Consider the following 17417-nt stretch of genomic DNA (forward strand, 5'->3'; position numbering starts at 1 on the left):
GGATCTCACCATTCTACAAAGAAGTGATCGTTGATGTCAAGAGAGGGGTGCGGCAGGGTGATACCATTTCACCAAAACTCTTCAGTGCCACCCTCGAGAACATCATGCGATGACTGGAATGGGAAGGAATGGGAGTGAAGATAGATGGTCGGCAATTACACCACCTCTGCTTTGCTGATGACATTGTTTTAATAACACCAAACATCAGCCAAGCGGCACAAATGCTGGCCGACTTTGACCGTGAGTGTGGAAAGGTAGGACTACAGCTGAATCTTACGAAGACAATGTTTATGAGAAACAGCCTCATTCCTGATGCCCCATTCGCTCTCAATGGAACGACCATCTCTGAATGCAACAGCTATGTGTACCTAGGTCGAGAAGTCAACATGACAAATGACCTGGCACCTGAGCTGCGCAGGAGGAAGAGGGCGGCTTGGAACGCCTTCAAGAACGTCGAAGAAATAGCTAAGAGGACGAAGAACCTCCGGCTCCGGGCACATCTCTTTGATTCCACTGTTCTTCCTGAATTAACATATGCCTCAGAGACCTGGGCCCTACGCAAACAGGATTAGAATGCTATTCAGGTCTCCCAAAGAAGAATAGAAAGAGCTATGCTTGGAATATCACATTTCACTCAAATGAGAGAAAGAATCCGGAGTTCCGACATCCGTCGACGATCAAGAATCAGGGACGCTGTCTCATTTGCCAAGGTGTCAAAAATCAGATGGGCTGGTCACGTAATGAGATTTAAAGACGACCACTGGACTAGAGCTGTTACTGACTGGATTCCATGGGATGTCAAAAGACCGCATGGCCACCCACCTACCAGATGGTCAGACTTCTTCGTGAAGATCATGAACGATCGGTTTGAGGCTCTTCATGTTCCCAAAGCGAACAGATGCCATTGGGCTACACTAGCACACGACAGGGACAAATGGAGACGTTACTGGCACCCGCTCGAGCAAATCGACGACTATCGGGAAGTTAAGTGATTAAGTGATTAATAAACTTTATATTTAAAGATATATTAAATTCATAGAACAGTTAAGCAGAAAGCAGAGTTCCCCTATATTCCCTGGCCTCAAACATCATAGATTTCCTGGTCATAAACATCGTACATCAATTTTGTACAATGAATGTTAATATTTTTTAGTTCTAAAACTTACATTGAACTCTTTTTTGGACTTCTATTTTGTTGTTGAGATAACTTTCAACTTCTTGAGTGAACAATTTTATAAGAGCTACAGCACAGCGGAGGGCGTTTGCCTTGCACGCAGCCAACATGGCCGACCCAGGGTCGATTCCTCCGCCCCTCTCAGAGAGCCCGGCAAGCTCCCGAGAGTATCTCGCCCACACGGCAGAGCCTGGCAAGCTCCCCGTGACGTATTCGATATGCCAAACACAGTAACAACAAAGTCTCCAATGGAGACGTTACTGGGCCTGCTCGAGCAAATCGACGAACAACGGGAGGGCCTTTAGGTTCCTATTGGATAATTACAACTCCTGAATCATCTTGTTGATTATTTTTCCCCATGAAAATGGAAACCTTCATGGGGGGATGAGAGGGTAGGAGATTCTTCATATACCCAGTACGTTTGAACAGTATCTTGACCATTCTGAATATTTTAAGAGTCTGTGTCTTTTCAAATTTTTGGGGGGAATATGCTTGATATTTCAAAACAGGCAATCTAATGTATGTACAAGTTCATAATGGTTTTCCATAGTTTGCATTTTCAAAGCCTTTGTAGTGTTATTTGAATTAAACTACATTGTAACCACCTATGGGATATTCTGGTCCCTTGAGTGGTAGTCTGTTTTAGTTGATGGAGCGATAGCACAGCAGGTAGGGCATTTGCCTTACAAGCGGCCAACATGGCCGACCCGAGTTCGATTCCTCCGCCCCTCTCGGAGAGCCCGGCAAGCTACCGAGAGTATTCGATATGCCAGACACAGTAACAACAAAGTCTCCAATGGAGACGTTACTGGGCCCGCTCGAGCAAATCGACGATCAACGGGAGGGCCTTTACCTTTACCTTAATGATACTATAACAAGTGCCATAGACTGAGTGACTTGAACAATAGGTATTGATTTCTTACTCTTTTGGAGAGGGCTGGAGCGATAGCACAGCGGGTAGGGCGTTCGCCTTACAAGCGGCCAACATGGCCGACCCGAGTTCGATTCCTCCGCCCCTCTCGGAGAGCCCGGCAAGCTACCGAGAGTATTCGATATGCCAGACACAGTAACAACAAAGTCTCCAATGGAGACGTTACTGGGCCCGCTCGAGCAAATCGACGATCAACGGGAGGGCCTTTACCTTTACCTTACTCTTTTGGAGGACAAGAATTTAAAGATCAATGTGACAGAAGATTCAGTATCTGGTTTTGGTCATTTTGTAGTTTTCAGATGGTCACTTTCTTGCACTATGCTTTCATCAGAGTCATGTATCTTTTTATAAAGCACCAGATCAGTCCATGAGGAAACTATCCTCAGGACCTAATTATCTCCCAGAGGTCCACCTCCAAATAGTATCACAATTAGGATAAGAGCGACAATGTATGAACAGGGGTGGTGGGGAGACAGAAACATTAGTCTATAGCATGCTTCATCCTCAGTTTAGTTCTCCAAGTCTGACATGTCACTTAGGGTCAGATCCTTGCAGCAGTAAGTCCAGAAATTCATTAACAATTTTACAGAGTCATTTTCATGCATCTTTTGTCATCTAGCCAATAACTTATGGTTTCCTGGAGCTCCCATTTTACATGTCTTTGGCTAAAGCATGAAGCCTTATATATCCAGCTTTGTAGCAAACTTCCTGTGACTGCACCTTCCATGTGATAGGAAGACAAAAATAGAGAAAAGTAACAGTGTTTATCCCATACTCTTGGGACCAACAGACTTTCAGTCTCCTGTGGTCCCTTGTAGACTACATTGCTGCTGTCATAGCTACAGGACTTGGAAAGTTGGAATGAGGAGCTGAAACTGAGATTACAAAGAAAAGGAAAGCAAAGTAGAGTACTTTTCTCTGTTTCTGTCCCTGTCTCTCTCTTGCTCTCGAAGTTGGGAGAACTGTTCCTTGCTGTTCAAATCAAAAACAAGAGGGTTTCTCAGTGGTATCCTCTTTGAAAGCATCTTTTTTTCATGATCATCTCCTGTGTTTTGTGAGTCCAGGCCAGAGGACAAAAGAGGAAAAAGCACAAGATGAAATTTATGACCCATCTGATGGCACCTTAAATTCTCATACTTTTTCCCAGTCTCTCTATTACTATTTACTTTTAAAAGTGCTTGCATCCTAACTTTAGAGGTTACATTCTATACCAAATGCCTGGTGAAAGATGTTTACTCCAATTTATTTTGAACTGAACTCTTGAGTTTTCAAATTTTTATTTATGTATAAAGCAAAAGAAACAGCAAAAGACTTTGAGAAATACATGTGTTGTTTCCATAGATACTCTTTTTTTTTTTTTTGGTGGAAGAAACGAGTTAGACTTTTTGAGCCACAGTTATGGCCAGAGCTACCACCAGCTCAGGGTTATTCCCAGTAATGCTCAAGAGAAAACATAATTCCAGGAATTGAACCAGGACACCCTACATACATAGCTCAATCCTTTGAGATATCCATCTGACCCTCCATAAGCATTCTTGATATTTTCTTTTTTCTTCCTTGGGACCAGTGGAACCAGTGTTGGCCATATCTAAGACAAGTGCCCTACCTGCAGTACTCTCTTTGGCCCCACGCATTAACTTAACAGGGTCAGAGCGATACTACAGTGGGCAAGATGCTTGCCTTGTTTGTAGACTGGTAGAGCCAGGAGTAAGTCATTGGGCCTGGCTCCAAAACAAAAACAACGAGAGAACAACACTCAAATATTGATTATTTGAGTGATCTCTGAGGTGTTGGGTCTCCCTTAGAGTACTCCTAAGTTTTGCACAGAAAGTTAAGTATTAAACTTGTGGCACCATTTTCTGACCTATACTGAACAAATAGCATGAACCCAGTACTCCTTCAACTCCAATTTCTTTTTTTTCTTTTTTATTATTTTATATTTTTAAATTATTTTTTTATCATTTTTTTAAATTAGTGAAACACCATGAGGTACAGTTATAGACTTCTAAATTTTTGTGCTTGGGTTTCAGTTATACAATGATCAAGTACCCATCCCTCCACCAGTGCCCATGCTCCCCCACCACGGGTCCCAGCATCCCTCCCACCCCCCATCCCCCCGTCCCACCCTGCCTCTGTGGCAGGGCATTCCCCCTTGTTCTCTCTCTCTTCTTCCAATTTCTTAAATAAAAAGATTCAAGAGTTTGAGTGAGCCCAATCAATCAGGTAATAATTCCACAGTAATGCACTACAGTTTCCAGGCAGCACATGCGAGAGATAACTTGTTGCTTAAACTAATGAGATTTAGCTTAATAACTCTGAAATAATACATTTAATATGAATTAGGAAAAAAATTGAAAATAAAGAAAAGTGATAAACTACCTCAGCAATACTACAGTGAAAGAAAATAAAAAGTGTGGTACTCACACATAATTAGAGTTAGAATAGAAATTATCACTATCACTATCACTATCATCCTGTTGTTCTTTGATTTGCTCGAGCAGGCACCAGTAACTTCTCCATTCATCCCTGTCATGTGCTAGTGTAGCCCAAAGGCATACTGGGGTTTTTTTCAGGGTCGGGAAATGAGGACCATCATTGTTACTGTTTTTGGCATATTGAATACGCCATGGGTAGCTTGCCAGGCTCTGCCGTGCAGGCGGGATACTCTCAGTAGCTTGCCAAGCTCTCTGAGAGAGATGGAGGCTTTTGGGGGCAGCCTCTAATCGCCTTTACAGGTGTTCCCAGTCAGGCATATATATGCGGGCAGGATACTCTCAGTAGCCTGCTGGGTTCTCTGAGAGTGAGAACTAGAGAGTAAGAGGTCCCATGGTTGACAATGCGGCTGCGTGCTTCCGGGAGCTTGGTTTTATAGTCTCTGGATCCTGGCTGTTGATGGGGTTACACAGCAGTTGGTGGGTATAACTGTCTAGCTAGTGGAAGATGGAGGATCCAGGTGGAGGAGGCCCCGTCCTGAACCAAGCAGGCATGGAGATTTCAGTCCCGGGTCCCGCACACCTGGGTTCCTCTGCCGGTTTCTTCATGTGTGAAGCTCATCCAAGTCTGTGGAGAGTGGTCTCAGCATGGCTGTGGCTGGGTCCCGGAGGTCTTCAGCTGTCAGGGCTCTGCTCGGGGCAGAGAACGAAACTCAGCCCTCCCTCTTCCAAGGGGCCCAGTGAGGACAGCCAGGCGCGGGGGCAGGAGACTCTGTGTTGTTCTTTTCTGGGAGCTTGGTTTTATAGTCTCTGGATCCTGAATAGAAACTGTAGTCCAAAAATAAATCCAAATATATACAAGAATTTTGTATATTATATAATGATTACTTTAGGACAGTGAGGGAAATGATGGATTGATTACTCTTTAAATCTGTTAGGACAAGTGTCCATCTAGAAAATAATGAAACCTCCATCAAAGTTCTTACATTATACAAAATCCTGACAAATATGGAAATTAAAACACCCATGAAAATTCAAGAAAATATATGAGACGTGAAGAAAAATCACAGAGAAGTGAAGAATTTTTTAAAAGCATGGTGGAAGGGTCAAATATGGTAAAAGACTGACAAAATAAATATCAGAATGTATGGCAATAATTTATTAAAGTTAGAAAAGGCAACAGAAAAACTGCATTTATATGCACACGTCAAAAATGGTTAATTTTTAATATACAATTACATAGTACATTCTTATGTACTATGTACATAACAAATAGTACATTTCTTATGTACTATTTTTAAATATAAATGGCTAAAAAGAAAAAATGGGAAAAAGTTATAAAAATCAGCTTTCTATAAGAGTAATTTAAATGTTCCCACACAAATGAGAAAAAGCAACTACAACCATGTAACCTTATTTAAAATCAGAAAACTTCTAATCAAAATTCAGTGTAGTGAATTTTGTTCTTAGCTTACATTATTTATGTTTTGTCTAATAATTCAAATAGGAACTACCTGGTATGGATTATATATAATGAATCTCTAGGCAGCATTTAATTCATACTATTTTATGTGTTTTATATTAGTTTTCCCATGCATAATATGACCAGTTTAGATGCAGAGTAATTTTATGTATTTATTTATTTATTTATTGCTTTTTGGTTCACACCTGGCGATGCACAAGGGTTACTCCTGGCTTTGCACTCAGGAATTATTCCTGGTGGTGCTCAGGGGACCACATGGGATGCAGGTTGGCAGCATGCAAGGCAAACGCCCTACCTGCTGTGCTATTGTTCCAGCCCCAGCAGGCTAACTTTTTGACACCATTTTTAAGAAGAAAATGGAATCTCATATGGTTACTAAATTCAAGATGTCATGTGTGTATATGAGAGGCGAGAGGGAGGAAAGTTTTTCTCAAAATCATTTTCTATTGATAGTGACACTCAGACCTTGCATTATAAATTCTTTGAGCTCAAATGGAATAATTTATTCTACGGAGTTTGTCTTTGGGAGATAAGAAGCAAGGAGGTACATGTCAGGCAATAGATGATGGAAGAGCAGAAGAAAGATGGTTTGAATATCCTGGTATAGGGAGAAGACAGTAATGTGGAAAATGGAGCTAGAGCCTTTGATGTTTATTATTCTGTCCTACTTTATCCAGTATCAGGACATGGGTGGGGTCAGTAATGAGCACCTCCCCTCCCCATCTGTGTAGGGGTCCTGGGATTTCTTAGCAGCTCAGGTAGCATGGCGCCCAAGTTGTGTCATATCTTATTGAAGAGACAAATTGGATTACAAAAGTGTAAAGGTTTATGTGGTTTATGGGTATGTTACAGCACCACACCCATCACCAAAGTGCCAGTGTCTCTTTCAGGGAAATTCTGGAATTCCCCAGGCAGACAAGATTGAATAATTCTACTTTTGATAAGCAGAGTAAATATGTTTAGAATGTGAATATTCAATGTAATTTTTGCAACATCATTTCATAGCTTTTGGAGAAGTAAAACATTATTTACCTTGCTCATCTGGCTTACTGTAATGGAAATGTCTTCACTCTAATAGGTATTCTTAGAAACATTTGAACATAAACACTTCAGTATAATACCTATTTTAGAATAATATGCACAACTCTTTATTCCTCGTTCCTGTCATTTTTCCCAACTGAATTTTCTTCTCTCTCTCTCTCTCCCCCTCCCCCCTTCCCCGGGAGTCACATCCAACAGTCCTCAGGGCTTATTCCTGGCTCTACTCTCAGGAATAACTTCTGGTGGGGGGGGGCCTCTGGGGATCACATGGGGTGTCAGGGATTGAATCTGGGTCAACTGTGAGTAAGGCAGATGCCCTACAGGCTGTAATATCTCTCTGGCCCCTGAATTTTATTTTCTTTAAAAGAAAAACCAAAACGACAAAATATCTCATTTGTCCCTCATGTCTCCCTTTCTTCACATAAACAAGATTTGGTCAGAAGCATAATTTGCATATATGAAATTTGAAAAACAAATTGTGAATGTTGTGAAGCTACTGAGAGGATTCTGCCTGGCAAGTTCCCGTTGGCATATTCGATATGCTAAGAACAGTAACAACAAGTCTCACAATGGAGACATTACTGGTGTCCACTCGAGAAAATTGATGAACAATGGGAGGACAGTGCTATACAGTGCTATACAGTGCCATATAGTGCTATTTCTGAGAACTAAATGAGCTAAAATACAATACTTGGCACGAAACCTAGTATGGGATCTGCTCTGAAACAGGATCCACCTTGTCTTTTGCCTCTGCCTGCCATGCTGGGGCTTCAGTATGAACTGATGAGGCAGTCTGACTTAGCAATAGGCAACTATAAAATTCGCTGACTGACAGAACCAGCCCATACACTACCTCTGTATGAAGACTCTTATCAATTGATGCAAAATTTTCCAAATAAATGACCATAGCTCAGATTAGTATCCTTCCTGATCCTTTAAAAGTACTTTATGCCTGTGGTGGAATACACATTGGGACTACCCCTTGGTTTTAGACCTAGACCCTGATACTATTCTCCGATTAACACATACTTCCCTATCAAATTATAGCCTACTGGTTTCTCTGTCAACACTAGCATAAGGGAGGTGCTCTGTGTCGATTATTATTATTATTTACAGGACACCAAAAAGTGGAACAGAAAGATGCTATTATTACTCTGACTTTATTACTCTGATTTTAAAGATGCTGAGTATTAGTATGAAAACTATATTTTCCATCAAACAAACAAACAAACAAAAACCCCACCAGGGTTTAGAACTGCTGAAACAAGATAAGTAGACAGTATGAACAATAGAATTCAGCGATGTAGGATGCTACAAGCAAGAAAGGAAGATAAGTGTGGGTAAATGTTCTTGATATCAAATACTTTTCTTAAAAGGACAATATAATCTTTTTTTTCCCTTTTTGGGTTACACCTGGCAATGCACAGTTGTTACTCCTGGCTCTGCACTCAGGAATTACTCCTGGCGGTCCTCAGGGGACCATATGGGATGCTGGGAATCAAATCTGGGTTGGTTGCATGCAAGGCAAACACCTAACTGCTGTGCTATCACTCCAGGCCCCAGGACAATATAATCTTATATCTTAATAAGATTAAGATTATGCATGCAGCCAACATGGCCGACCCGAGTTCGATTCCTCCACCCCTCTCGGAGAGCCCGGCAAGCTACCGAGAGCATCTCGCCCGCACGGCAGAGCCTGGCAAGCTCCCCGTGACGTACTCGATATGCCAAACACAGTAACAACAAAGTCTCCAATGGAGACGTTACTGGGCTCGCTCGAGTAAATCGATGATCAACGGGAGGGCCTTTACTTTACTTTTATCTTAATACATACTCTCTTTGCAATTAATAAGATGTCTAAGCCTTAAGGGTGTTTCTCACTTGTATGTGAGAAATAAAACAGATTCTGTTTGTGAATGACTGTTTACTTAATACTCAAGAACTCCTGGTTGAAAGAGAGCTCTAGAAGTTAATTCAGGCATTCCCCAATTTATAGTGGAAATGTTAAACCAATTCTTTATTGTTGTATTGACAAAATATCAAAATCTGCTGGAAAGAAATTACTCAAATTCCATTTACATTAACTCAGTTTTGGGTTTTCTAATTCTGATACTGGGAAATTAGTGGAAGGTTTATCAAGGCAAAAACAAATGCAGTAACTTAGGACATTACAGACACAAAATACCAAATAAACGCTTTTTAATAAAATGGAGATGTCAGGGGGAAAGCTGTTGGGTTTTAAAAGCATGTTATCAACTTCACTATGTCATGCTTTCTCATTTCCTGAAACGAACAGTGGGATTAGGTTTAACATCATTTATGTGAAATAAGAAAAATGGCGAATTCTCTATGACATTTATTCAACTATTCATTCAACAATTATTAATTGGGCACCACGTGCTGTGTATTGATCCAGGTTTTGAATATTTTAAATGTATGCTGCTAAGTTTAAATAATAGTAAGCAGTAAGAATGCGACATGCTTATAAAAATGACAAAATTTCTAATGTGAAGGTTTAATAAACTGTAGTTGAGCTTGCTGTGCACCTGCACATTCTTTAATCCATATAATGATAAATCTCTTAAAGCGAACATTAGGTAATTCCTTCTAGGATCTAAAATTTGAGTAAATAGAGTATGGCTGTGGTTTGCTCTCTAGCCCATGTTATTCCTTAAATACTTAGCTTTCTTTATCTTCTTCTTTTTTCACTCCAGAGAAGTCTCTTAAACATGCATTTCTCTTTCCTCACATATAAGTAAATTTTGTGCAATAAAAACACTCTTGCTATACTAAAAAAAAAAGTGGTTGCTAAAAAGAATAAACAAATTAATTAAAAAATTGGGTTCTGAGTGGTCTCAACTCTGTTATGTCACTTAATTTTGCAGAATCAGTTTTCTTATTTGTAAAATAAATTAGAAAAATAAAACCCCCTTTAAATCCAGCATCTTAAATTGGAAGTTCTAATCAATTTAAATTGTACAATTAAACTGGACTTAAATCAATTTAAATTCCCTTTCCTGTATTGTGACATCAAATAGACAATACCACACATACAAGTAATTTTTAAAATAGTTACCAAAATATTATCTTACAGTGCAGCACCTTGCCACATATACTAGTTTTAGCTAGAGAGTGAACTTTTGTTGTTGTTGTTGTGGTGGGGCCACCCGGGAATGCTCAGGGGCTACTCCTGGCTCTGCACTCAGGGATCATTCCTGGGGTGCTTGGGGACCAAATGGGATGTCGAGGATGGAATCCAAGTCAGCCGCACTGAACCCAAGTCAGCTGCGTGTAGGGCAAGAGCCCAACCCGATATGCTATCTCTCCAGCCCACCTCCCCCCTTTTTGTTTTTTGTTTTGGGGGCCACACTGGATGGTGCTAAGGACTTACTCTTGGCCCCAAGCTCAGGGATCACGCCTCATGGCAATTGGGATCAAACTCCATCACGTGAAGGCCAGTACCCTACCCACTGTACATCTCATCCTGAGTGCGAACTTTGTAAAGTTTTGTTTCACTTGGCAGAGCAGTGGAGAAGGATGGACTTGTGCTTGTGTTTGTGGAGAAGGGGGTCCAGGGGCATTGCCAGTGCATCTGTTATCAACAGAACTTCATTTTTATTTTTCACATCAAAAGGTGTCAAAATCAAGAAGCTTAACTTTGTTGTACTGAGATTTCGGATAATTACAGCGGCAAACTAATGCAGAGAAGTGGACGTGCACAGAAGTGGCAACCATGAGAAGTGTCCCCATCTGGTTTATCTTAAGGGAAATAACGCTAGATAAAAAAGAACACTGCAGCAAAGGTGGGCCTGAGAGATAGTACTGGGGTGCAAGTCCTTGCTTTGCATGAGACACCAACTCTGCTAGGAATCGTGACACCAGCTGGCCAGGAGTGATCTGTGAGCACAGAGCCAGGGGTAGCTCCTAAGCATCGCTCCCCAACCCTCCGCCTCACCCCCAGAAAATATTGCAATGAAGGAAAAAAAAAAAAGAGAGCCAGCGCGGGGCGGATGGGGGCCATTCTGGACTGGGACACCTGCCAAACCCTATGCCAATGCGACATGCTTATAAAATTGATTTAGGATGCTGCGTGCGCTCACGGGAGGCCCACGTTCTTGCTGCAAAAAGGACCGACGTGAAAGAAAGAAAAAAAAAAAACTAAAACGGCGAGAAATTTACGCCGACGAAGGCAAACGCCTCGTCAAAAGTTTTTCACTCGATGCCACATGCCCGAGGCTGTCCGAGAAACGCAGCTCGCGGCCTCTCGCAAGCCCCTCGCACAGCCCCGAAGTTGCGTCAAGCCCCACCGTGGGGCTCGGGACCTCTGCGCTCCCACCGGCGCGCGCGCCCGTCGCCCGGGGGCGGGGAAGGCGCGGAGGTGGTTCCCCGGGAGCAGCCAATCAGCAGCGGGGCCCGGTGGTGGCGCTAGTGACGTAGCGCCGCGTGCCCCCGCCCCTCTGCGGGTCGGGCTGGGCGCCGCGAGCCCAAACGAGCCGGCGCGCCGCGGGGAGCGGCGGGGGGGAGGGCGGCGCGCCGCGGGGAGGGGCGGAGCGCGCAGGCGCAGCGGCTCGGGCCGGGCGGGGAGGGGTGGTGGGGTGGTGGGAGGCGGCCCGCGTGCGCGCGCGCAGCAGCGGCCCGCCGGCGGCCGCGGGCGGAGGGGGCGGTTCCGCGAGTGTCGGCGGGGCCTGAGGGTGGGCGGCAGGTGCCGCCGGCGCAGCCTCCGCCGGACTCTGGGTGGCCTCGTCCCGCTGCGGTGATGAGCCGGACTCCGCCGGGGGCTGCACCTGCCGGCTGCCCATCACCCGGGGCTCCCCGGCGTGACCTCGGCCTTCTCGGGTGCCCGGGCCCGGCGGCGCCGCGCGGCCCCTGAGCGGCGAGCCGGAGCGGCCTCCTCGGTTCCCGAGTCCTCGCTCGCTCGGGGGGCCGCGCGGGGAGAGCGCTCGGGCCCCCTCCCCTCCCCTCCGCCGTCCGCTGTCCTCAATGTCTCCCCGGCGGGGAGGGGGCTGCCTGGGAGACTCGCTGAGCAGCCCCCCGCCGAGGCCCGGCGCCCCGCGAACTCGGCCGGCGGCGGCGGCGGCCTGGAGGAGCCGCGCACCCGCCGCCGCCCCCGGAGCCGCACAGCCGCCGCCGCCGCCGCCGCCGCCGGACGCCCGAGGAGAGGGCGGCGGGCGCCCCCCGGGGAAGATGAAGGCGGAGGGGGGCGACCACTCCATGATCAACCTGTCGGTGCAGCAGGTTCTGAGCCTCTGGGCCCACGGGACGGTGCTGAAGAACCTGACGGGTAAATAAACTGACGGCTGGGCCCGGGGCCGGGCCGGGGTCGGGGCCGGGGATGGGGATGGGGATGGGGATGCGGTGCCGCCCCTCGCCCTCTGCCGCCCTCCACCCCCCTCCCTCCCTCCCTCCCTCCCGGGGATGCGCTCGGAGCGCGCCGGGGCCTTGGCCGCGCCACCGGGGAGGGAGGCGGGTGCGCCCGCGCCCAGCTCGGCAGCCCCTCGGCGACAGCTCCAGCTTCCCCCACTTCTGGGGGGAGGCTCCGACCCCCGCATCCTCCCCCTGGCGCTGTAGTACGCGCGGAAGAGCGTCCCTGCTGACACGGGAGCACCCCCTTTTCCTTTGCACCCCACCCCCACCGCGCACACGCACACGCACACGCGGCTGGCTGTTGAGATCTTGGATTCTGCTGTCGCTTGCTTTGCTTTTCTTTCTTTTTCTTTTTTTCTTTTCTCTTCTTTCTTTTTTTCTTTTCTTTTCTCTTTTCTTTTCTTTTCTTTTCTTTTCTTTTCTTTTTCTTTCCTTTTCTGGCACACCTCTCGCCAAATGCAGGGTTTAAATCTCCCTTTCCCAGTTTACCCATTTGCTTCAACACTTCGTTTTTCGGGGGTGCGGGCTGGCGGTGCAGTGTGCGTACTATTTCAGTTAGCGGGTGCTAGCGGGCTTAGGCAGGGCCACGGGCTAGAACCGCTATGTCTCCGCCCTCTCCGACTTCCTGGTGTCCCGTCCCTGGCCGCTTCTGGGACGTTTGATAAATGTTTTTTTTTGGGGGGGGTGGGGTGGGCGTGGGGGGGCATTTCTCTTCGTCCGCCAAGACTATCAGGAAGGAACTCCACTTAACTAGGGTAGCATAATTAGCAGCAGTGTCTGGATGTCCAGAGTGGACCGTAGGCTCATGTTTTTATCGAGTCTTGCAGATTGGCTTTGTGAAGAAACTTTTTGGGTCTGATGAAGGCGGAAATGTTTATAGCCTTGGAGTTCTGCCTTTTAGAAATGCCTTCTGCAAGCCAGTGTGGACAGGCGAAATTTATTCGTCATTTGCCTACTTCTAAGAGAGGAAAAAGAAGACTCTCGGGATTTGATTATTGAAAATGCATAAGGCAGCTGATTTTGATAGCCCTTTATTCCTAATGCATCTTGGTCGAACGAGTAAAGGCCATAAGGAGTCTTTAAGGACCTCTTTTGGCAGAATACATCCACATACGAGTGTAGGTAGGTAATTTGTATGTAGGTATAGACATAATCTGGCAGGATGTGTGGAATTTTGATAGTCATAGATAAAAATTTTATGGAGTAGTTGTGTACCACACAGATGACTTAAAAAAAAAAGAAAAGAAAAAAAACCCGCAGGTTTTCTTGACTATGGAAACTAGAATCTACATAGATTGATTCGTGGTATCCTCACTTTTAATCTGTGGTTATTTACCTTGGAACATATTGACTATATGATAGTTGCAGATCAGGAACAAATGCAGTGACTTAAAGACCATTTCATGATTCAGTGAAAGTTAGAGGCTGACTAGCTTCCAGTGGCTTTGCTTGTATTTACTTAATGTTCATTTATGATCAACTAGTTGTGTTTATTCCAGGTGAAATGAAAAGGGAGGACTTTATATATAGGAGTATATGTATGTTTTTGTATAGGGTAGTAACTGACTTTGCTTATTGTGATAGAGACAATTAGCGTAGGGAGCCATCGATTTCATGTAATTTACCCCTTGTCCAGATTTAACAATAGTTTTAAATATTTAGTTTCAAACTCTAGTTATTACAGAGGCTTTTAATTCCAGAAGTCAGCTATTAAGTTGATAATTGTGATTTCAACCCAAATTACCTCTAATTATCTCTTGTAATCTTAACTGTCAGTTGCTTATCAGACTTTGCTGTTTCATAAATGATGTGCGGAACATCTAAAACCAAGACTAAAGAACTTGGGAAACTTTTCTAGGAAATGAGTTTTCTAGGAGTCTAAGCATACAAAATTATGTTGGTCAGGATAAAAATAGAGAAAAAATTAGCAGTGCTTTGCTAGGTTAAGCAATTTTATGGCATAAAAAAGTGGACTAAATAGTAATATTCTGATGTAGTTTGTTGTGCCCGACTTCAAGCTGTTGATTTTAGTAATCTGACGCAAGAGATGCAACCCACAGTACTGTTTAGAACTTGATCTCTTAAAAACAAACAGGTGAAACTCCAAAAACAAGACACTATTGAGTGCCCTCTGTAGCCGGCACATTACTTTCGTTATTTCTCACCTTTAGAATGGCTCTTAAACATAGATTTGCAGTGATGCTCAGACAGGCAATTAAGTTACCCTAAATCTTCTAAATTAGTGTTTGCCAAAGTGGGTCCCTCCTGCTTAGGCACTGAAAACTATCCAAGAGCCATAGTAACCTCACAGGTGGCGAGTGGGGCACACCTTGTTTGCTTTTAAAGAAGGTAGATATGGGTGAGGGTACTTTTTCTTTTTTTCTGAAAAGTGGGAGGTAAGCCAAACAAGTGTGGGAATCTCCGATGGTAAATAACTGATCGAGTCCTTAAACCCAAGTGTTCGCCTGCAGAACTCTTCTTTTCCTTTTACTATGCACTTTTAGCTACTTCTGCTTTATTCCCTTCAGATACAATCAGTTGCTTTAGGTTCTATCTTTTATACTTGCTTTTATTAATATATTTAAAAGTTATACTATATTTTTTGTCTCTTCTAGACTGAGATATTTGAATTTCTGAAAAATTTATTTTCCAAATTACTGAATTCCAGAATCACTAAGTTCTGAAACTCCTGCCTTATAGTACCTGTCATGTAACAGTTGAATTTTTAAAAAAGTAGTAATGTAGCATATTTTAATTAAGTTATATGTTAGCTACATGTGTTGGAGTGAATGTGTTAGCTAGGGAATTTGGTGCTAAATATCTTTTATAGGTAATTGCTATATCTTTATTTTATTTTTGATGGGGGCCACACCCAACAGTACTCAGGGTAACATATGTTGGGGATTGAATCCAGGTCAGAGAATGCAAGCCAAGGGTTTTACCTGCTGTGCTATCTCTCCAGCTCACTTGTTAGATCTTTAAAACATTTGTATGAACTTTTTGGTGCTACTTAGTCCCACAGTGCTTTTGTGTCTCTTAATCTTTTCAGTAATCTTGAGAGGTATTGTTCGTCTTAATTTGGCACATTCAGACAGTTAAACATAAAGAGTGACTTAAATCTGATAGCTAGTAGGTGAAAAACGATTTTTTAAAAGTTATCTTTACACACTGAGTCAGAAGATATTTTTTGACGAGGAAATGGGCAATAGAAAAGAGCCTACAAGGGGACTGGCTCAAATGATAGAGCAATGTGTAAGACCCTGAGTCTTTTCCAAATATTACCCCTGCTCTCTATGGCTGGAGATTGCCCCTCTATATTAAAAAGAACAGCATACTATAGAACTAGATTGCCTGGGATTTAAGAAATTTAGTAAGTTTTCAGAAATAGTCTCAGTAGAAATTCTTCTTTTTTTGGGGGGGGGGTCACACCCGGCAATGCACAGGGGTTACTCCTGGCTCTGCGCTCAGGAACTACCCCTAGCGGTGCTCAGGGGACCATATGGGATGCTGGGAATCGAACCCGGGTTGGCCGCGTGCAAGGCAAACGCCCTACCTGCTGTGCTATTGCTCCAGCCCCAGTAGAAATTCTGATGAACATGTCTTGTCATACTTTTTTGCTTCATACAAAGTAGGAGTATGATTCTGGCTCTTTGGTTGGGAGCAAACCTGGCAGTCTAACTGGGATCTCTCATATAAAAAGCATGTGGTCCAGCTCTTGAAGCCTTCTACCGAGCTCCAAACTTTGTTTTATACCTTACTCCATGGGTGAAGCACGACAAATTTTATATAAACTATCAAAAGTTCCAGTGACTTTAGCCAAATAGATTAAATCTTGAATGAAAAATATTTTCATCACAAAATATCTTCATATAAATAGGGTGAAACAAACATTTACCTTGGTCTAGTTGCTTGTGCTCTTGTGAATCTTGGAAAATTAGGAGCATACATGTACTTTATTGTAATAGTATTTTAAAAAATTTTACTGGGGAGAGGGCATGTTCCCAAGGAATGCTCAGGAGGCCCAGAGGACTACCCCTCTCCTCAACCAGGAGTCTCACCCAGGCCAGTGGGGCAGTGCTAGAGCCTCAGGATGCAAGGCTGGTTACAGAGATTACCGGGGCAACACCTGGAGTGCTTGAGAAGCCTGTGATGCTGCATAGGTCAGGCACATACCTTGCATAGGCCCTAACTGCTAGTCATCTTCCAGCACCTCCTTTTTCGAATTTTTTTTTTAAGTGAGGGGTTTCCCTCAATGGTCTTCTGGGTATTTGGGGCTATTCCCAGTGATGCTAGCCCAGTTCAATACTTGGCTCTAAGATTCTATGCTGCTTGGGCTCAGGTGTATTCTTGGTCCGTCAGGGTTCCCCCAGAAGTTCTCTGGGTTGGGGGGTGAGGGTTTGGATTTAAGACCTTGTGATCTGTTACTTGAACTATTTCCAGAGTCCTGAAAATCATTTTGAGGAATTTAGGTTGCTAGCGATAGCACAGCGGGTAGGGCGTTCGCCTTACAAGTGGCCAACATGGCCGACCCGATTCCTCCGCCCCTCTCGGAGAGCCCGGCAAGCTACCGAGAGTATTCGATATGCCAGACACAGTAACAACAAAGTCTCCAATGGAGACGTTACTGGGCCCGCTCGAGCAAATCGACGATCAACGGGAGGGCCTTTACCTTTACCTTTTAGGTTGCTAGATCAATGAACATTAGCTTATAAATAAGCAGTTTTTCACCTTTCATTTGATGAACTGTCTCAACTATTGAATGTAAATCAGTTTTTCACTTTTTCCCCCCATAATTATGAAATGACTTGTAAATAATTCTTACATTAAGACATCGTATGATTTCACTCATTTGTGGTATATAGAGAAACATGAGGGAATAGACAGTATTGAATGATGATAAACCCTTGGACTTCAACTATCAAGTTAAAATGTCAGGCGGCATGGAGAGGTGGATTGTGGGGGAGAAAGAGGCCAACTGGAAGTGATAGGACA

The 17417-nt window shown here is 44.1% G+C and overlaps 1 protein-coding gene across 1 annotated transcript in view; it reads left to right on the forward strand.

Annotated features, from left to right (window-relative positions):
* Window positions 1–11733: 11733 nt before the first annotated feature.
* Window positions 11734–17417, forward strand: part of TMEM170B (transmembrane protein 170B) — a 43095-nt gene continuing 37411 nt past the window's right edge. Inside the window, exon 1 of the mRNA XM_056132289.1 lies at window positions 11734–12342. Within this exon, the coding sequence (XP_055988264.1) occupies window positions 12042–12342 (301 nt within the window). The 5' untranslated portion in view covers window positions 11734–12041. The remainder of the gene's footprint in view (window positions 12343–17417) is intronic.

The sequence above is a fragment of the Sorex fumeus genome, unplaced genomic scaffold (assembly GCF_029834395.1).
Source record: "Sorex fumeus unplaced genomic scaffold, SorFum_2.1 ptg000094l, whole genome shotgun sequence".
Classification (NCBI taxonomy): domain Eukaryota; kingdom Metazoa; phylum Chordata; class Mammalia; order Eulipotyphla; family Soricidae; genus Sorex; species Sorex fumeus.